Source organism: Rousettus aegyptiacus, unplaced genomic scaffold, assembly GCF_014176215.1.
Source record: "Rousettus aegyptiacus isolate mRouAeg1 unplaced genomic scaffold, mRouAeg1.p scaffold_m13_p_2, whole genome shotgun sequence".
Taxonomy (NCBI): Eukaryota; Metazoa; Chordata; class Mammalia; order Chiroptera; family Pteropodidae; genus Rousettus; species Rousettus aegyptiacus.
In genome coordinates, this window is record NW_023416295.1 from 158,552,702 (window position 1) to 158,574,798 (window position 22,097).

Below are 22,097 nucleotides of genomic sequence, written 5' to 3' on the forward strand. Positions count from 1 at the left end.
TCTTCAGAGTATATTCATCTGTTTAGCCTTTCCTCACCAAATGTTTCCATCAATGAGTGTTTCCAGGAGAGGGGTAGCTTTTTCAAATAAGAGAAGGCCAAGTTACCCTCTCTTTCCAGAGCACTGAACAACTAACTACTCACTTTACATTTAAATAATTGATAGCAGTTACCGTAGTATTTCTACCAGAACATAGAAATTCTATTTCAAGGCAGTTTGTTGCTTGCAATTTGCCAATAGCAACTTCTGCTAAAAATCAACCAACCCCACCCACCCATCCACCCATAAAAGCAATCCTGCTTATCCAAGTACTCTACAACATGTGCCTATTAATGGCCAAGAGCCAGGAGAGAGAAAGGATGAGGGTATAGGAAAGGAGAGGCGATTACTAGAGCAAGGACTCTGAGAAGGCTGGAGGCAATGTGATCTGAGCACATGTGGGACGGGTTTTATCTGGACAGGAAATTCACCACTCCTCTCTAATGGGAGGAAAGGATGCTTGTAGTTACAAGTGAGTGTGTAGGTAGGTTTGTGGACTGGAGAAAGGAAGCAAGATTATTTGCTGAGAATGAGGAGTTGAAGGGTAAGAGTGGGTTTCAGAGATTTGAGAAAATGGGAGGGTTTGTGACAGCCCCTGTGGGAAATGGGACAGAGTGCAGACCTAGAACAGAATTTCCAACCAGCATTTGGGGCCCAGTGGAGATTGAAGTCCTTGGATTCACATGCCTCCCTTCTTGGCTTCCTGTGATTTTTCCCCTGTGGCACACAACAGCTTGGGGCTGGTTCTGCGTTTTCTAATTTGCCACCCATGACTCCACTCTCTTTCCCTCCACTTAAGGAATTATATTGAGATCTAAGTGATGCTATTGTACAAATGACCTGGCATGTATTTTGCTGTTAGAGCTGGTACTGTCCCAAATTAATATGCTGAGAATTGTCATTTCAGAAGCTTCCTCCAGCCTGACCAGCAATTCCAAAACGTTGTGGACTAGCCCTGAATCCCAGATATTAGGTGTTCATTTCACATAAAAACATTTTTAAATGGATTTTCTCTTAGGACATGCAAAGCCCAATAACTTTGTTTCTTTTCTGTTATGTTTAAAAAATTGGCGATCTTTTCAAATGGTTCAATCTTTCTTCTATAAACAGTAGTAGTTTTTCTAAAAGTTTCCAGAATTCTAAATAAAGTACCACTTCTGAGACACATCATCTTAAATGTTTCATTAATTTTGCATTGTTAAAAAATATTATGCTAAATATCTGGCATAGTTTTTACATTTCTGTTCGCCATTTGGTATGTTAAGTAGATTTGGTTCTCATTTTCTTTTAATTGGAAAAATTCTTTATCATTTAATGCTTTCTACCAGCATATTATAACAAGAGGGAAAGATTACATATTTTGTAAGCCTAGGACTTAAATATGTTGGAAAACAAAATTGAGTGGAAAGCAAACATTAGGCCATTTCTGTTTTCTAACAACAAAACTTGCTCCTACTCATATCAATTTTATAATGAGATTGAACTCTTTTGCCTGGCATTCAAGGACCAGCATGATTAAACCCATCTATTTTTTCAAACCTTATTTCAGCATTTTCCTTCCCACACTCTATTCCACAGTCAGCTTTAGTTTAACACTATTTCCTTGGTCCCACAGAGATATTTCCAGTTCTTAACACTTTGCATCAGGTCTGTCTTATCAGGTTTAAGCAGCTACTCACTATTTTTCAGCCACCTTATTTTATCTTTTTCCTGCATGAGAGGTAACAGTTGTTGCTTACCTTAAATAGTAATTTATTCTGCTTAACAGAGTACATCTACATGTAACAAATTCATACAAACTCACTTAAATCCTTAGAGAATTGTCCTATGGGGTTCATAATGAACATGTCCCCTTCATGTGACCCTTCACTATAGTAGGCTCGGTGCCAATCAGATTGCTGGCCAGGGAGGCTTTCCTAGAGTTGATGCTGGAGCTCAGGTTTTAATGACCAGGTAGAGTTATATAAATAAGGTGGGGAAGCTGTTCTGGGAAATGGCTCAGCTGTAGGAAGTCATGAAGTCCTGAAACCAAGGCGAGTATCAGAATTTATACTCAGTTAAATATCTTGCAAACTTCAGTACAAGGAGATGAGTGGCGAAAGGTTACGTGGGAGAGGTAGGTAAGGGCCAGGCTGGAGAAGGCGAAAGAATAACAATTAGTAACAAGGACTGTGGATGAGAGTGGCTGAGTGAGCCATGTCCCTTCTTAAGCTTACGGTGTCTGTTTCCCCTAAGGTTCGTGGGGAATCTGCCCCAAACAGCTTAACTCCAGTTCACAACCAGAATGCCTTATAAATCATTTACTGATATAACATCCCCCGCCCAACCTCAAGACACCATGAGGTCAGCAATTGTGCCATTTCACATAGAAGGCAACTTATGACAAGAGGTGATGGTTATATGGCCTTTAAGAATGATTTTGTTTTAGTATGGATCTTTTTAGTGGAGATATTTTCTTAACTTACTATGCCAAAATGTATATTGGTATATGACCCAGAGATACGGGGAATTCATTTTTGATGAGATTCCTGTTATTTTGTCCTTTATTCAAAATAGTGGAATTATGCAGTTTTAATCTAGGAAATAAGATATAGAGATATGCTTCTAGTTTCCTTAAGAGAAATAGGGGAATTCTTAGACCCAAAACATTAATGGGACATTTGAGTTTATGAAAGATGATGCAAGACACTTGAGAACAGACAAGAGTTTTCAACAGAGATAATTAATAAATATTTTAAATTAGATTCTGCGTTCATGGAAGGAATACGATCTGGCAGTAATTATTATAAATTATGGAAAAAAGATGTTGGAGATCACATTAGGGTGTAAATCTCTGTTTGGTACTACTGACCAAGAAGAAATACAAGAGGAGGTAATTATTTTTTGTTTCTCATCTTTGAGCTTATATTTACTTGAGTCTTTTAAGAAGTTATATAGTATTTGTAAACATATTAGAAAATTGATCAGTTTTTAACTTGTCATATTTACATAAAAGAAAAGTAATATAGAGTGAAGAGCTTTTTTCCCCCTTTTAAGCAAATTATGATTTAAAAAAATGAAATGGAATTCATGCTGGAATCCTAAGTAGTTCCCTATCACCAGTACTGATGATCAGTTAAGGGTTGATAGAAAATTTCCTATCCCCAGCTGGACCTTGGACTAAAAGCTCTGTAAAGTCTCTCCCAAATTGATTTTATTATTCTGGGTGGGTCTTTGAATATAGTAAACACATATCAGAGTTTTCACTTATTCAAAGTAGATTTCCTAAACTCATCATCACACTTAGATTGTTTCTTCTGTGAGACTGCTAAGGGTTGAGTCTACTTTTTAATATCTGTCTCCCAAGCAAAGGTCTTATTAGAATCTGTTTTATTGCCTTTCCTAGAAACTGTGGTTAAATATTTTTGCAGCTCAAATTTTGAACGGTCACTTAGTTTATCAGGTTTCTGAGGTGAACTGGGAATTACTTGAAGCCCCCTTTGGTGACTGGGGTAGGGGTAGAGACTGTCACCCCAGAGCCTGTTTCAGTTGGAGTAGTTCCATTTCTATTTCTATTACATATTGAGTTTCAAAGTAAGAATTTGTTTACCAAAAAAAAACTTGAAATGTCAGCACTGTTTTACTGGATGAGTTTTTAGCCATAATACATTTTTTTTTTTGAGGGCAATTGCTTTGTCTAGAGAGTTTCGATTAACTTGAAGGCAGTTTGAGTTTTTTTTCCCCACCTAGTTGCTCATTCTCAAAGTCCATCAGCCAGCCCCTTTATATCGCCCAACCTTTAATTCAGGACACTGTCCCGGCACATCATTGTACGACAGGGCCCCGTGCATTTTTCCTTGGATCCTCTAGTCCAGCAGAAGTTTATGATACTTCCTTCTCACTAAGCCTGTGGGGACTGAGAAGCTAATTTATAGGAGTCAGAAATCATTATAGCCAAATTCACTGTAAGCCTAAAGAGACTTGGGAGGATCTTGTTTTGTTTTGTTTTGTTTTTTAAGAACAGGAGTCATTAACTGGTCAGGTCTCAATGAGGGTAGAGAGCCTGGGCACAGACCCACCAATTTTTAATCCACTAATTACTGATCTTGTTATGTTTCAGTAAAAGACAAAGCAGCAAAGACATTTAGCTTAGTTGTAAAGAAGCTTCTGGGGAAAATAAAGGGGAAAAAATAAACGAAAAAAGTGATACATTTCTGAGGGCATGCTGGGAATTTTCTTTTGAGGATTTTTAGAGACATACCCTTAAGTGCTTTCGGGAGAGTGTGTCCAGGGTGCTTGTTAGGAGGGGTGGAAGTTACTGGGAGGAAGAGAGAGAGAAGGAAAGAAATATTTTGGTCAGCCTCCATAAAACACTGAGTACTGCGTCTGGCATTTAGTAAGAACACAGTGACTGTTATTAATTATTACTATGTACTGTTTAGCCATATACATCACAGTTTTGTTTACCATGTATGAAAACATAATTTAAAGAATGTTGTTGGAAATGGTAATCGTTGAAACATGTTGACGTACATTCTGACATTTAACCAATGTTTCTAGGGTTCTAAGAAGTCTTCTAAGAATAAGAAGCCACCACAGATAATATCATCTGAAAAAATAAATGAGCAGCTGGTCTTGATGGAGACAAACCTTCTCAAACTGACAAAGCAATGTAGTCATTTTTTTTCTTCTGTGTACTTCTGTTTAGCCTTATATTTTTTAAAATAAGAAAATATTTTGTTAAGAAGATTAAGAGGAGATTAACATTTGGTAAAGTCTTTAAGGTTTACATGGTGATTTTCTATTACGTCAGTAATCCTAACAATACTGTTAATAAGGGATTGCTAACCGCTTTTTACAGATGTCACTCATAAAGATTAAGTGATTTGTTTAGGATTACATAGATGGCTTTGATTTGAGTTTAAATCTTCTGGTTCTAAAGCAGGGTTTCTCAACCTTGACACTTAGCAGTTTGGGCCAGATGATTCTTTGTTGTGCGGACTGTCCTCAGCATTGTGGATGTCAAGCAGCATCTCTGGCCTCTATCCATAGATACAGAGCACACCATCTCCCAGCTGTGAAAACCAACTGGGAGGCAAATGCTGCCAAATGTGTTTGAGAGGGAGGAAGCAAATATTGAGAATCACTGCTCTAATGGCAAAAATGTGGCTGAGTAATAGAAGAATAGCATGAAGGGTGTTAATCTGTGAGTGATTTGAACTTTGGTCTACTCAAGTGAAAGATTCGTTTAATTTCAGGTCATTGTGCTCTACAGTAATTTCATAATGGACCAATATGTTAACACAATGGTTGGGACTCTGGAGTTTGCAGTTTGGAAATCTGCTTAAGAAATTGATTTAGTTTCTGGTGATGATAAGTATTATTGCATTTTTAAAAAGCAGGTACTTCAGATCTTACAGAAGAACAAGAATACCTAAAATTCTCTTAAGTAGGAGGCTCCATTATTGGCCTCTTGGTATTTTGGGAAGTGACTGTATTTGTAGATTTCTGTGTTTCTGCCTCACCTCTTTTACTGTGTGCCTCAGTTATATCTGGGTGGTTGTAGCATTTTGGAATCCCTGACTTGGATCTCTTACTCTATTTCATCATGCTCTATTTCTGTTTCAAGCTGAATTTCTGAATTGAACACAATGCTCTGTTATTCACATAACCAGTAAACATAGTTTTGGAAAAGCTGTAATTGTCTGGTTACTTATAAAAAATGTAATTTCTTAAAATATGAAGTGTTACAGAAATGCGAATTATTTCTTTCCATATTACCCCCCCCAAACCCCTCACATTTTACTAAAAAAGCACAACGTAATTTTACTAATTTTACTAACTAAACAGTAGATTCAATAATAAAGCAATAATAAAAATAATAGTTTTATACAGTGCTTTCTATGTACCAGAAACTACTTTTAGTGTTTTATACACATTAAAACTTATATAACCTTTATATAACAACTTTATGGAGAAGGTATTATTGTTATTATCATCCCCATTTTAAAGATAAGGAAGCTCAGGCACAGAAAAGCTGAGTAACTTCCCAAGTCTCATAACTAAAAAGTATCAGAGTTAGAATCCGAACCCAGGAAGTCTGGCTCTAGTGGTTCTACTCTTCATTAGTCTATACTTTACTGTCTTTTAATTATAATTTTATAAAAATAGGGTTAATATAATTGGTAGATTTCTGAGTCTGAGGTTTGCTAATACATGACAACTGTTGAATAAGAGATTCATGCCTTAGGAAACTCTTCACTCGTTTGGTAGTGGACTCTTTGGCTTTTAGGGGGAAAGATGGAAGAAAAATAATTGAGATTATCGGATCATTTAATTTTGAAAATATTATATAATTGATATTGATAAGGCACATAATTCAGAAAAATATTTTATGTATTTTCCTGTTTTTCAACTCCTCCAAAGAATTTTCATATTTGGTTATTGGTGTTAAACAGAACCTACAACTTATTTCTTTAAACTTTAGATATTACAAGTGAACTCTCAGGAGCAGAGGACCCTATATTTCTTTACCCTATAGTTTTCAATTGGTCCATCAAAGGTGCTGTGAAAGAAGGTAGGTAATCTATATGCTGTCCTTATTTGTGGATTCTGTTGTTTTCTACGTAAAGGTCTAAACTGTTTTAGGCAGAAGATTTTGGGTTCTTATCCATTCAGAAAAATGTAGATTGTCAAGTAATGCAAGAGACAAAAATAGGTACCTGATTTAAAGTCTGGAAAGACAGAACCTTGGTGGTGGCTTATTTTAGTAGTAAATGGTATTATGAAGCTTACGAAAAGTAGGCAAGTGAAAAACATGTTAGTGATCTTTAAGTTCAACTATGAAGAAATAGCAGGATAATTGTTTAATTCAGAGTAATAAAAATTAGGGTAACTAGTTATTCTGATAATTCTTAGCAATTTTTTCCTAACTAGTCATACATTAGAGGCAACTTTTATAAAATCTTCCTTCACACTGAGATATTGGAAAACAAATGAAATATAGACTGTAAAGGATTATTTGATTTTAGAAAAACGGTAGCTCTCATCACATTTAATCCTACGTATTTTTTAAAAGTAAGAAATCTAAAAAGTAAGCTAACAAACTTGACTGTTGGAAAAAAAATGACTATTAGCAATAGTAACCTTTTAGCACCTCTAAGCGTATTGATAACTGCATGTGAACTTCTTTGTTTTCACAGTTATGAAATTTAAACAGAAGCCTAGATTCCTAGAGTTTTTTACGCAAGTTATGCTAAAATGTATGAATGATGAAAAATTTCACCTTATGGTGGAAATTACAAATCCTGTGTATGACTTCATGAAAAGGTACTTGTAATATCTGTTTTATTGGTTTTTACAACTTTAAGAAATAAGTAACGTTATCACTCAAAGATATAAAAGGTAAGTGCAAAAGAGGATAGGACATAAACAGTTAAAACAGCCACCTAGGAGATAGTGAGGGTTTTTGTCTGTGTTCATAAATAAACATAAAAATATTTATACAATAAGATGAACAGGAATAAGATTAGAGCATGCTAATTTGTAACAGGAAATAAATTAAACCTTTTTGCTGTTGAGTCAAAATGGATAATAACATCTCTGGGCCATCAACTCTTCACATATAGGCTTCTGGGTCCAGTTTTGGTCATTTACCATGCTCTTCTAATTCCTCTGCATTAGCAAGCAAAGCCATTCCTTGGGGTTTCAATTTACATATGTGAATGGGGAGTTAGTCAAATAGAAGCAGTAAAACTTACAGCTATTCCCCTTATTCTCTAAGCCTGAATGATTCTCTTTGCCCCCAAAGAAAATTACAGTGTTTTATACCAGTTATAAGAGATGCTAAATGAACCCAACTTTTGTTCCAACAACTGGGTTTTACTTTCACCACTGGGCCTAGATCTATTTCATTTTAGTAATAGGCAACATCAGTAACATGAGGTCTATTTAAAAAATGGCAGTAGAGTAGAAACATTATCATAAAAACACACAGGAAAATAGTCTACCTAAAATAGGCACTTCATTTATTAGAACAAAAACTTGGAATATATGTTTTTCATTTTTTCTAGAGAAAAGAGGAAATTACTTCTATTAAATGAAGCAGGCCATGGTAATAAGAGAATTGGTCAGAATTAGAAAGTTCCATTAAATTAGAAAAAACATAGTCAAAATTAGATGTTTAGAAGCTGTAAACAATATTCTTGATAGCAAAGAAAATTGGAAAACACTATCAGTGTGCAGTGAAATTTGGAGGGCAGACCAGGGAGGTCCAATCTAAGCAAAACAGACATTCTGAAAGAGGAAAACAGAAAAAGTGGCTTAGAAGCATAGGCCAGTGGTATAATAAAAGACCTGAAGTTGCAGATTGAGCAGTATAACTGAGTTCAACTGGCAATTTGTACTGCTTAATCCCTTCCTGTTACTTACTCACTCTCCACAACCCCACTTACATTTGGCAACTGTCAAAATATTCTTCGTGTCTACAAGTTTGTTTCTGTTTTGTTTGTTCATTTTTTTTTTTAAATTTCCATATATAAATGAAATCATAGTATTTGTCTTTTTCTGACTTATTTCACTTAGCATAATACCCTCTAGGTCCATCCATGTTGTTGCAGATGGCAAGATTTCATTATTTTTATAGTTGAGTAATGTACCATTGCATATATGTACTGTTTCTTATTTATCCATTCATCTATTGATGGACACTTAGGTTGCTTTCATATCTTGGTTATTGTAAATAAGCTGCAATAAACATATGGATGCATATATCTTTTTGAATTTGTGTTTTGGGTTTCTTCAGATAAATACCAGAAGTGGGATTACTGGGTTCTTCTATGTCTCTTGTTACAGCCTTTGTTTAAAGTATATTTTGTCTAGTATAAGTATTGCTACCCGTTTTTTTTTGGTTCCATTTTTATGAAATATCTTTTTTCATCCCTTTACTTTCAGTCTGTGTATGTCTTTCAATCTGAAGTGAGTCTCTTGTAGGCAGCATATGTAAGAGTCTTGTTTTCTTATCCGTTCAGTCACCCAATATCTTGTGATTGGAGCATTTGACCTATTTACATTTAAAGTAATTGTTGATAAATATGTAGTTGCCATTTTATTTTTATCTTTTTTTTCTTCTTTTACTTAAATAAGTTCCTCTCACATTTCTTGTAATACTGGTTTGATAGTAATGAACTTCTTTAGCTTTTTCTTGTCTGGGAAGCTCGTTAACTATCCTTTGATCCTAAATGATAGCTTTGCTGGGTAGAGTAATCTTGGTTGGAGGTCCTTACTTTCCATCACTTTCAGTATTTCATGCCATTCCCTTCTGCCCTGAAAATTTTCTGTTGAGAAATCAGCTGACAGTCTTATGGGAGCTCCCTTGTAGGTAACTAATTGCTTTTTTCTCACTGCTTTAAAGGTTTTGTCTTTGTTTTTAACCTTTGGCATTTTAATTATGATGTGTCTTGGTGTGGGCCTCTTCGGGTTCATCTTATTTGGGACTCTTCTGTGCTTCCTAGGGTTGTCTATTTCCTTTGCCAGGTTAGGGAATTTTTCAGGCATTATTTTTTCAAATAGGTTTTCAATTCTTTGTTCACTCTCTTATTCTTCTGATACGCCTATAAATGTTGGTATGCTTGATGTTGGTTAAGAGATGCCTTAAATGATCCTCATTTTTTTGAATTCTTTTTTTTTTTCCATTCTGATTGGCATTTTCTGCCACCTTACCTTCCAATCACTGATTCGAATTTCTGCTTCATCTAATCTACTGTTGATCCCCTCTAAAGTATTCTTCATTTCATTCTTAGGCTGATTGATTATGAGAACTGGCCATGACTATGGTGAAGGAGCTGTCGTGCAGGGGCTGACCCTACCGAGCAGGATTTGCTTTAGCAGGGCTCTGGCGCCTGCTGAGTCTGCCTTTTGCTTGTGTCATTTGTGGAGGTGGTTGGGTAGTGCTCTGGTGTGGTCTGAAGCTGGCCACTGAGTGTGTTGGTTCTGGGAGCCTCTTGGCAGGGGCTCTGGTGCAGGCAGGGACAGCCACTACCTATGCCCTGCCTGGGCCCACTTGGTATGAGTTACAAAGTGATCTGCAGATGGTTGCTGCTTTTAGCATGGAAGGTGCCTGGGAGAGGCTAAGCTGCAAACTGAGGCTGGCTGCTGATAGTACCAGGCTTGAGGCTACTTAGCAAGAGGAACAGGGCATGCTGAGAGCTGATGCTGCTTGTTTGGGATTTGTGAATCTTTAAGAGATTTTTAGGAAAGTCTGCAGTATGAGTCAAGACAGGTCGTTTGTATGGAAAACCCACTGGAAGTGGCTTGGGTGATCATGCAAGTTGGGTGGAACGGGGTCCCAGGGAATCACCAGGGTGGGGAGAATGGTGTTAGCAAGATTGATGGAGACTCTGTTATGGCTCCCGCCTGTGTATACAGACTGGGTAGGGAAAGGGCTTGATGAAGGAACAATGGCTTCTGCCAGCACTTCTGTCTGGGAGAAAGCTCCCTCTCCAACCCTTGCCTTGAAGCCAGACAGTTCAGTTCCTTCCTGCGTGTCCCTGGCTGACCCAACACTGGAGCTTATAGCGAGTAAGTGCTTCAGTGAGTAAGTCTGTGCGTGCGCTGTGTTTGGGCCATTTAAGAGAAATGCCTGGGACTCCAGCCGCCCTCTTTCTCACTCAGCCACAATCTTCACTGATTTTCATGGCCAGAAGTCATGGAGACCTCTATTACCAGTACTGGAGCCTTGGGCTGGGAAGCCTGTTGTGGGCCTCGGACACCTCACTCCCCAGAGGGGACATCCACAGCTGAGATAGCCCTCCCGATTTTAACCACCACATGCAAGTGTGTGACTAGCCTATTACTGAGTCTCCTGCTGTCCCCACCCCCAGTCTCAAATTGGCTTCTTTGTATCCTTCGTTATAAGACTTCTGTTTAGCTAGACTAAGGCAGTTCTCAATGATGGTTGTCTGTAGTTTAGTTGTAATTTTAATGTGGTTATGGGAGGAAGTGAGCACAGTGTTCGGTTGCTCTTCCATCTTTACTAGAATCTTATTACTTGTTTTGAATGCCACCTTTTCACATTCAAAGTGAATAATTCTACTAATAATGCTTATAAACCACAACAAAGATATTTCATGTCCTTTCATGTTCTAATAACAAAAAGTCAAAGTATATGGAAATAATTGCTGAAAAGACATAGGTAATACTTTAAGAAAAGACAACATAAACAACGATACTTTAAGAAAAGACAAATAAAAAGGACGCAGAATATGTACATAATATAATTAATAAAATTAAGTTAGCATATATAGTCAGTTGAGCCTAACACCCTTTAAAGCACTTATTAAGTTAAAAAAAAATAATATTTAAGCTGACAAATAAAGCTCAGTAGATCACTCAGACTAAAATTTACAAAGATGGCATTCTTTTACAGTACAATAAAACTAAAAATTTATAACAAAATAAATTACTGGCATGTAAAATTATTAGATTAAAAAAAAATCTATTTTTTAAAGAGACTTTAAAAAATAAAAATAACAAGTAACCTATTATTTCTTCTATCATTTAACATTGTTTTGAAAGTTCTTGCCAGTCCATTAAAGAAATAGAAAATTAGGATTAGAATTTATGTGATTATGACATAATAGGGTCTCAAAAATGTTTGTCAAATGAATTATGTAATAAAGTACTCTGAAATCAAAGATAATATGATCAATATTTGCAAATAATTATTTTAATGTAAGCCAATTTACTAAAAACTATCAGAATAATAGAATTCCATAAGATGACTAGATGCAAATTTTCAAAATCAGTAGCTTTCCTATATGAACTAGAAAGTATAATAGAAAAATTGTATCATTTCTATAAAGAACAAGATTAAATTTATTAGAAATTGTGTGGGGACTTAGGTTAATATAAAAAAGACCAAACTTTCTTACTAAGACATATAAAAAATAACTTGAATAAATGGAGAGACAATAGTATATTGCTCGATGGACAGACAGAAATAGAATCTTGTAAGGATTTCTGTTATCTTCGAATTAATTTATAGGTTTAATGCAATTCTGATTAGATTAGTTTACATGGAATAGGCTAGATTAATGAAAATGTTTGAAAAATTAAAAAGAGGAAAGAGAGATTTGTATTATTGCATAAAGTATAACAGAGTTTTGTTTGTAAAATAAGAAGCAGACAGCTCTTGGGACTCAATTTTTCAAATCAGAAACAAGCACTAATATAAGGAATCAAAACCAGAAATAAGCGATGAAATGAAAGATCAATAATTTTGACTACATAAAAGTTTAAAAATAGTATTTTTTTGTAACACATCCTAAAGAAAATAAAAAAGCAGTCAGAGCTAAGAGGAAGCATTCTGTGGAGAGGTCCAGGAGTGAGTTTAATTTCTTGAGTCTGAGCATGAGGTAGAATGCTGAGAGGATTGAAAGATGGTAGCTCACATGTACATCCGTGACCTCCAGTCTTTACCACCTCTTCCTGGAATACAGCAACCAGATCAAGTATTCTGGAGGAATAGGATAGGGAGGAGGTGGAGAAGAGAACCAGCTGGTTGGAAAATCACAGGCAACCAGTCTCATGATGTAAGTTTCAGAGGATGGATTGCCAAATCCCTGGTGGTCACTGGTCTCAAATTCCTAGTTCAGGCAGACAAAACATTTGCCAAAATAGATGCCAACTAACTGGGAGATTCTTGGACTTGCTGCAGCTGAGCAACCAACCACAAGATCCAGAATCATCATCATTAAAATTGAAGCAAGAGGCCAATTGCCAGTGGGACCAAGATGAATTTGGAACCCCAATTCCTGGAACAAGCTGTCTAGACTCACACCAGTCATTTCATTAGCATTGTGTTGATGTGACCCTACATTTTATTCAAATCAAATTTGAATCATTTTTATCATGTTATAAAAGGGTCTTGCTATACCTAGCATGTATTTACCGAAAGAAATATACATTTTATAAAATATGTAAATTGCAGGGAAAATAGATATGTATCAATAGAGGAGGAATGAGAGACTTTCTAATATTTGAAGAATGGGCAAGATTATCTCAGCATCCTTGAAAGATTAAAAAAACAAGGTTAGGAATCCCTACAGGTGATTGGGGGAAGGGAGAAAATTAAGTAGTCATTCAACATGCTCAGCTTTTGTTGGTATCTAGAAAGTGATAGTGACTGGAAGCTTGCCCATGATGGAACCAAGGAGACTGAGATCTGTTGGAAACAAGGTAGCTTGTCTAGGGGTCACTTTTATATAGTTATCTTTTCAGTTTTATAGAGAACTGTTCATGTTCTTTTATTTTTGATCCAATTATGTTTTCACTACATCACATGTCAGCTCTAATGAAATCTAATGGTGTGATTTGCATAGAGATTTACATAGAATACACTTGATCTTAGCCAAAAGGCCAAGAAGCAATGAGATTTACATAGAATAGAGGCCAGCTATTTCTTCATAATCAGGAATATTACAGGAATATTTATGTGTGGGACAGAAACAATTTTGGATATTCTTGCATAATTTCAGTGACAACATTCATTAAAGATTTATTACTTTGAGGTAGTTTTGCAAATTCTTGCAGAATCTTTTAACTGACTTTATCTTTTTGTATTAGGAGAAATGATTCCCTACTTGAAATTAAAAAGATGAAATATAGGGACAGTATTTTCTATAAAAAGGCAGCTAAACCTGTGAAGAAGTTCAAAGCTGTAATGATGGAGATTGGAAGAGTAAGTTTCATATGAGTTTTGAATTTTAAGTTAATGATGTGAAGAGATTAATAAATCTAGAGATGATTGACTGCATTATAATTCATTATAATATGAAACAGATGGAAATACCACAAGTGTAATTTCATGATTATATAATACATAATTCTTAAGTTAGTGTATGGATATATTTACAATAATTCTTTTTTTTTTTTGCCTACAGGGGTACTTTTGTTACTTTTGATAATTTTAACTGGGGTTTATAAAGAAACAACTGTATTTTAATGTGAAGAGATAAGCATCCAAGTATGAGTAAATTGTAGTATTGTGTTCAGAATTTAATCTTAGTTTGTAATATTTTTGTTTTCTCTTGTATTAAGACAACAGAAGTACAAAGAAAAAGAAGTAGAAAAAGGGAAACTCTAAGAGATTTTTTTGCCAAAAATCCAAGTATTTCTGAAATGACGGACCATGAAAGGTATTGATTTTTTAATTAATTAAGTAAACACTTACCTGAAGGTTATTACATTTTGGAGATTATTTGGGAACTGAAGGTATACACTGATTAACTAGACAGATAAGATCACTGTCCTCAAGGAGCTTACATATCAATGAAAGAAGCACAGTAAACAAGTAAACATACACATAAAACAATTTAAAATTTTCATAAATTTTATAAAATAAATGAACAGGATGATAGTTATTGAGTACTTGGCCAGAGGTGGAGATGGTGGTAGCAGTAGTTTAGATAGTGTAGTCAGGAGACAAAATTGATAAATTATTTTTAGTTGTTGGTAGGTAATGTTCTTGTTTATAAAACTTAAACCGTGAAACTTATCATGGTAAAGTGCTTAGCATCTATTTTTATAAGTGTGTGTTTGTGATTCTTATACATTCTTTATATATCTTGCCTTCATTATGTAATGTCTTTCTTTACCTGTTTAGTGATTTTGATCTTAATTTGCAACATATAGATATTAAAATAACCATTCTCTCTTTTTGTTTTCTGCTATCTGATCATTCCTTTACTTTTTAAAATTGAAATTATGAGATATTTTAGATGGTTATAGAAAATATAACAAATGAACATATACCTAATATGTATCTTACCATATAATGCATTTCAAACACAGTTGAAATTCCCATACATCGTCATGGAATGCATTTCTATCTCCCTTAATCCCAGAAGTAATTTATCATGCTTATGAGTGACTTTATACATCAATTATATATGTGTATACTCCTAAGTAATGTATATAATTTTTACAATCTGCTTTGCCAATTTGTTCTTTTTCCTCAATATTAGGTTTGTGAGATTTTTTTCATATTGATATGTATGTAAATCTAGTTATTCATTTTACTTCTATAAAGTATTCCATTGTATGAATATTCAGTCTCCTGTAAATGGACATTTAAATTTTCAGTTTTTCACTATTGTAAATAGTACTACAGAAGACAATGTTGTACATATCTTCATATGCACACGTTAGAGTTTCTGGTATAAAAACATAGGAGTGCAGTTCCCAAGATATGAACATATTTATTTTTTGTATCTATTACTGGATATTGCTAAGTTACTCCTAAATTTTTATAAGTGGTGTATCGATTTTCTATTATTCAACATCTCCAACACTTGATATTATTATCCAATTTTCAAATTTTTGTGGAACATTGAGTTGTGAAATTTTATCTCATTTTAATTTTTATTTCTTTGATTACTGATGAAGTCAGACATCTTTGCATATTTTTATTACACCTCAGGGTTTTCCTGTTAGAGCTGCTTGTTTAGATCCTTGCACATTTAAAAACTTTTTTTTCTCATTTATTTTTAAAAGATTGGATACTAATATTTCTCTCTGTTTGTGACTCATATATTTATATTTAAAGGTTTTTTTTTTAAATCAAAAGTTGTAATTGTGAATGGAGTCAAATTTAACAATATTTTCCTTCATTGCTTTTGAAATTCTTCTCTAACCTGAGGTAGAAAATGTATTTTCTCAGTGAATTTAAAATTTTGATTTTAATATTTAGGAATTTCCTCCAACTGGAATTTCTTTTTTGTGAATGGTGAGAGGAAGAGTCCTCCCCCTCTTTCTTAGTTTCATTAAAGGTACCCAATTGGCTAGCTCCATTTATTGAGTAGTCTTCTGTGATCACTGTCACTTTTGTCATTTAGCAAGTTTGCATATATGTAGTTTCAGGATCTCTTTTCTGTCCCATTAGTATACTTATCCATTCCTGAGTCAATATCACACCATCATACTTACTCTAGCTTTCAGTTGAGTTTATTGAGTCTTGTTTGATAGAACAAGGCTGTCCTGTGTGTTCCTTTCCTTCATTTGTCTTAAGTCTTGGATATTCTTCCACAAAATAGTTTGGACTAGCTTATTGAGTAACACAAAAGACTTGTGATTTTAATAGAGATAGAACTGAGTTTATAGATTGGTTCGGAAAGGACTTTATTTTTTTACAATATTGAGTCTTTATATTAGTAGATAGACCACATATTTAGGTCTTACGTAATGCCCTTCAATAAATTTTTATGATATTCTCCAGAGGTATTATACATCTATTGTTAGCTGCATCAAAGAAGTGCTTTTTTGTACTAGTGTAAATAGTATTTTAAAATTACATTTTGAATGCTTCTATTCTTTTTTATAGGAACGTAATTGATTTATAAACAACTTGATCTCTGTAAAACTTAATAATCTATTCATTGATACATGTTTCCATATGGATGGTCATACTTTGAAGAGATAATGAAAGTTTTTTTGCTCATTCCTTTCTAATGTTCAAACCTCTTACTACCTTTTCTTGTCTCATCTACAGGTTAGAACCTGAAGTTTAATCTTAATAGAGTTTGCCATTGTAGACATCCTTATTGTAACATGCAATTATAAAAACTTTTTATTTTCAGATAATTGCACATTCATATGCAGTTAAAAGAAGTAATGCAGAGAGATTCTATAAACCCTTCAATTGTTTCTCCTAATGTTAACTATATAACCACAGTATAGTAACACAACCAGGAAATTGACTATGATACAATTCCTTGACCTTATTCAGACTACAGCAATTTTATGAGACTTTATCACATTTCTAGGTTTGTATGACCATTTCCATGGTCAAGATACAGGACAGTTCTATCATGAAGATATACCCACTAACCCCATGCTACCTTTTTACAGGTATAGCCTCCTCCCTTGCAATTCCCCTCCCAACCACTAATTTGTTCTCCATCTCTATAATTTTGTCACTTCAAGAATGTTATAAAAATGGAATCATACAATATGTAACTTTCTGAGATTGGCTTTTTCTTTCCACTCAGCATAATTCCTTTGAGATCCAATCACATAGTACGAATAACTAGTTTACTTATTATTGTTTAGTAGTATTCTATGGTATTCACATACCACAATTTGTTTGACAATTCACCCACTGAAGACATTTGGATTGTTTCCAGTTTTGACTGTTAGGAATAATGATGATATGAATATTCATGTACAGATTTTTGTATGTAAGTAAGTCTTTATTTATCTGGGATAAAATCCCATGAGTGCAATTACTAGGTTGTATGGTAAGTGTTTATTTAATTTTGTAAGAAATTCCATACTCTCTTCCAGAATGCTGCACCTTTTTCATTCCCACCAGCAGCATATGAGTAATCCAATTTTCCCTCATGCTTGCCAGCATTTAGCTTTATCATTGTTTTTCTTTTTCTTTTTTTTTTAAATTTTGGTCAATAAAATATATTAGAGCTATTTTGTGGCTTTAATTTGTATTTTTCCAATGGCTAACAATACTGAACATCAGGTGAAATGGCACTGACCAATGGGACAGCAACATTGTCAACAGTCAAAAAAATTGATAAAAGTATTGTGAAGAAATGAAGTCATGCCATATAAACAACTATGTAATGATAAAAATAGTTGGACTTCCTGAGATTGTGATAGGAATAATTTTAAACAAAATGAACATATGCTTAAAATCTGAACCATTAGCTGAATTTTGAAATATTAGTTTTTTTCAGAGGATGCTGAGTATGGATTTATGAAGTTATTTCATCTATCACTGATGTTTAATTTCCTTCTACAGTTTCACTAATGTTAGAAAAATTTTTGCTCTGTTGTTTTTTTTCCTTAAGAAATCATCCGGAGAAATGATTTTCTTGTTCGATATTGATGTTAATTGATGAATGTGAGTAATTATATTATAATTTAGTTGTATAATCTCAGTGGCCTTTGGTTATGGGAAAAAAGCTCTGGATTGAGTTTAGGACACGGACATCAGAGGGAATTGGAGGTAGTACGTAGTGACTTTGTCTCTCGTGTTTATTCTTGTGCCTTTTTTATTGCCCTATTTCACATCTTAAGGACTAAGTAAATGATAAATAAACCGGAAATATTCGCATAAGGTCAGTCAACTGACTTCTTCATAGATTATGTACAAACTGGAATCATTCCTCTTTAGATATCTGAAAGTTTGTGTAATTTCAAAACTTCTTTCTCCCTTGGCAGAAATAAGAGAGCTGATGTTAGAAAAATAGCACATCGATTTCTGGTGGATAACTTGAATCCTCTAATATTCAGTTATGTTAAAAAGAAGAGGTTTCATCAAATATGCCTTGAAGAGATGCCCTGGAAAGCTCAGATGAACCTGTATCTGGCAAATGCTCACTTCAACCTGCTTTTAATAAAGCTAAGGGAACGTATGAAGATGAAGTTTGGCATTTCACATACTATGGTCAGGTATAGTATATTATCGATGAAAAATGCTTTTAAAGTCTCATGAACATGGATTGTGTTTGTATCTTCAGGGACCCAATGCTGATAATAACTTAAAGAGGTTTACAAAGTGCTTTTGTCTCTTCTGGCCATTGATATATTTCTTTATTTCTTATCTTAAAATTTTTCCCAAACGAGTGATGAACGTAAGCACATACGAAGTACTGAGTTGCATATATCTTTACTGTTTTCCTCCATAAAGCTTTCAGTGAAAGGAGGAAGTATAATTTCAAGAGGAAGTTAATATTAATTGTACAATAACTGTTGGTATGAGTAGACATTAGGCAAATCAATATAAACACATATTTTAAGCTTCTATAAACACAGATCATATTTTCTCATAAAATGTAAGCTTTCTATTATTAATTCAGAAGACATTTTGGAGCTCTATTAAGTGTGGCTGAAGTGTTATGGGACATAAAAAATAGAAGGTAAATAGATAAATGGACTACTATGGAGCCATTAAAAAGTTGATATAGACTCTTTCATTCAAAAAATACTTCTTGAGTACCTATTAGATACAAAGTGCTGAGATAGGTGCAATGGGTATACAAAGATGAATAGGACATGCATGTAGAGTCTGGTAGGTAGATCACAGATCTTCACAAATAATTGGAGATACCAATAGAAGGCGAAGTACTCATAAAGTCTTCGTTCCTAGGAAGGTGGCTTTACTCTGCTTGGGACTAACAGGACAGGTTTCATGGGGAGAGGCCACTTGGCTTGGGTCTTGATAGATAGGCAATATTTAGAAACGTGCAGTAGGGAAATAGGCATTCTAGGTAGGTGGAAGAACGTAAGAGCGAAGGTAGGAAACACAGATGAGGACGCCAAATGGTCTAACCAGAATCTAGGGTATAAGAAAGAGAGGAGTGTGCAATAATTGGAAAAGTAGGTCAGTACCAGATCAGGGAGAGTCTTTACCATCTACTAAATCTGAACTTTAATTTATGTACAGTGGGAGACTGTGAATGGTTTTTGAGCAGGGCTATGGTGAGAAATTTCTCTGACCGCAATATACCAAATGGATTGGAGGAAGGAAAGACTGGTGATAGGGATATGATTTAAGAGGGTATTTATTTCAGTAATTCAGTGATAAAATATTCAGGTTGAAGTCAACAATGAACTTGGTCCCAGTTTCTGTTTTTCCAGAATTTCAGTTAAAATCATTACCAGACTGAACCTTCACAAAAATGTCTCCAGATAGGTCTCTTTCTGTGGGCTAGACCAGATTTGCACGTAAGAAGCAGTGAGAAAAGGTGAAAGGGAATAAGTACACATTTCCAGTTATAAAAATAGGGGTATGTAAACTGTAGCATAGGGAATAGAGTAAATAATATTGTAATAACTATGTATGGTATCAGATGAATACAAGACTTACAAGGGTAATTACTTCATAAGATATATTAATGTCTAATCACTGTAGTACATCTGAAACTAATGTAAATTGTATGTCAACTGTAATTGAAAAATACATTTTAAAAAATGTGATGTGACGTAGGAAAAAAATAATGTGTAGGCTTCATTTGCTTTTCTAAAAATAAAAAAGAAGGAGCAGTTAGATTGCCTGACCAACAGGGAAGACTTTGACGAAGTGATCCACTCATGAGGCCATGAGAGGGAAAATGGTTCATATCAGATGGGCTTCCTTACTGTCCTCTGAACACTGAGAAATCTTCTCTGAACTTCTAATCGTACATAACCACTCATGGATGATTACTTGGCAGCACAATAATTACACAGTGATCAAGTTTGCATCAGGGTAACTTGGTGCTAAATTCAGTTTTAGTTTTATTAAAACCATTAATATATACTTTGGTATGTATGTATGTACGTACATATGTATGTATGTATGTAGGCATGCTGTGTGCATCTATTTTTGGTGGAAGATTGTTTATCACTTGGACCTTATTTTAAAAAAGAAATAAATGCTGATTATGGTGTATATTGTAGCCATCGTCATTGAATTATAAATCAGGTAATTTTAGGTTGACATAAATTATTGTTTCAGAGGTCTTAGAGTGAGTTTAGTTCTTCCATTTTCATTTTCAAGGGTCCTTTCAGCAAAATAGATACTAATATTAAAATTCCTAAGAGTAAAGTTGGATTGCATAATTTTAAAATTTAATGGGAAATTGTTTGGCTTTGGTTACATGCGTGAAGATGGTATGATCCAAAATTTAGGAGCTCTAATTCACAAACACTTAAAAAATTAAAGTAGATTGTATTTGACAGATTTAATTCAATTTTGCTTGTATTGTTTTTTTTAATGATATTTTTTCCTCCTTGCAGTTTCCGATCATGTGATCCTAATATGTTCTCACTATATAATTCAGGAACAGTATTACCAACAGGAAAAATGACTATAGAAAACTATAAAGTGATGCTTGATTTCCTTCATACAACTAAAAAAAGAAAGGCCAACTTACCATCAGGTAAAATAAATAAATATTTTATATACTATTAAATCATATCTAGAATTTTATACACTATTGACACATGGACGCACAAGTACATATACCAGGTTCTAATGACCCAGAAATTTAACTGAGTTGTGATATTTCATAGAAGATTCTTGTTTATTCTACTTTTTAAAATTTCTATTTTTATAATAGTATCATATATTTGGAACTATCCATATTGTGTTCTGACCTGAAATGATTTGGTTGTTTAGCAAATATAATGTTCTTTTAGAAATATTCTTGGCCTCCTGTGGTCAGGGTGAAGACTTGCTATTAGGTGTTATGTTTTAGAGGAAGTAGGTTTCTGAACAAATTCCGCCAAGCATACTGATCCAAGCAGGCATGAAAACAGTCACATCGCTGTTGTATAGTACCAATTTTGTAGTCAGGGCAGTCTACACTTGCCTTAAGATCTCCAACTAGCACCTTCCATGAAAAGTTATTCCTAGATGAAGGCAATAATATATTGATGGCAGGGCCAACTGATGTTGTCATCTGATGAGGTAATGGGGGACTCTGGGAGGGGAGAGATGCAGGTGAACAGGGTTCTCGATCTGCACTGATGACACTATACCTAAGTAATTACCTATCTTGAAGACCACTCATTTCACAAATAAAAGTTTATTTCTAATATCTTTATACTATCACAAACCTTCTTATGTAGATTTTTTAATAATGGTATTTTAAGTGCCATGTAACTTATGGCTGATCAGGATACTTCATATGCTGGTAAACCACCCCAGGAGTATTGATTCATATTTGAGGTACTTGACATACTCTCTAATTTCTTCTAGAGTATAGGTTAAATTTAACTGGTACTCACATGCCATACTATATATATTGAAGTATATAAAAGTAAATTTCCTAGACATGAAAAGAGTCTGAGTTTCATATTCAGATTATAATATATAACTGGTACTCACATGCCATACTATATATATTGAAGTATGTAAAAGTAAATTTCCTAGACATAAAAAGAGTCTGAGTTTTGTATTCAGATTATAATATATAATTTTTCGAGTTTTTTTTTTTTTTTAAATTAGCTCCCTATCTAAGACCTTCCATGAAATCAACAAGAGAATATCTTGCTATTGAGACTTATTATTTACTGCAGGG

General features: G+C 34.3%; 1 protein-coding gene across 11 annotated transcripts in view; it reads left to right on the forward strand.

Moving 5' to 3' along the window:
* Window positions 1–22,097, forward strand: part of CFAP54 (cilia and flagella associated protein 54) — a 233,219-nt gene that overhangs the window by 86,120 nt on the left and 125,002 nt on the right. For 10 of the 11 annotated variants that reach the window (XM_036237287.1, XM_036237282.1, XM_036237283.1 and 7 more), the window contains 8 exons: window positions 2,783–2,911; window positions 4,579–4,690; window positions 6,506–6,595; window positions 7,221–7,347; window positions 13,642–13,756; window positions 14,116–14,213; window positions 18,253–18,483; window positions 20,812–20,954. In XM_036237287.1, coding sequence (XP_036093180.1) covers window positions 2,783–2,911; window positions 4,579–4,690; window positions 6,506–6,595; window positions 7,221–7,347; window positions 13,642–13,756; window positions 14,116–14,213; window positions 18,253–18,483; window positions 20,812–20,954 — 1,045 coding nt within the window. The remainder of the gene's footprint in view (window positions 1–2,782; window positions 2,912–4,578; window positions 4,691–6,505; window positions 6,596–7,220; window positions 7,348–13,641; window positions 13,757–14,115; window positions 14,214–18,252; window positions 18,484–20,811; window positions 20,955–22,097) is intronic. The other variant, XM_036237286.1, reaches the window with a different exon arrangement.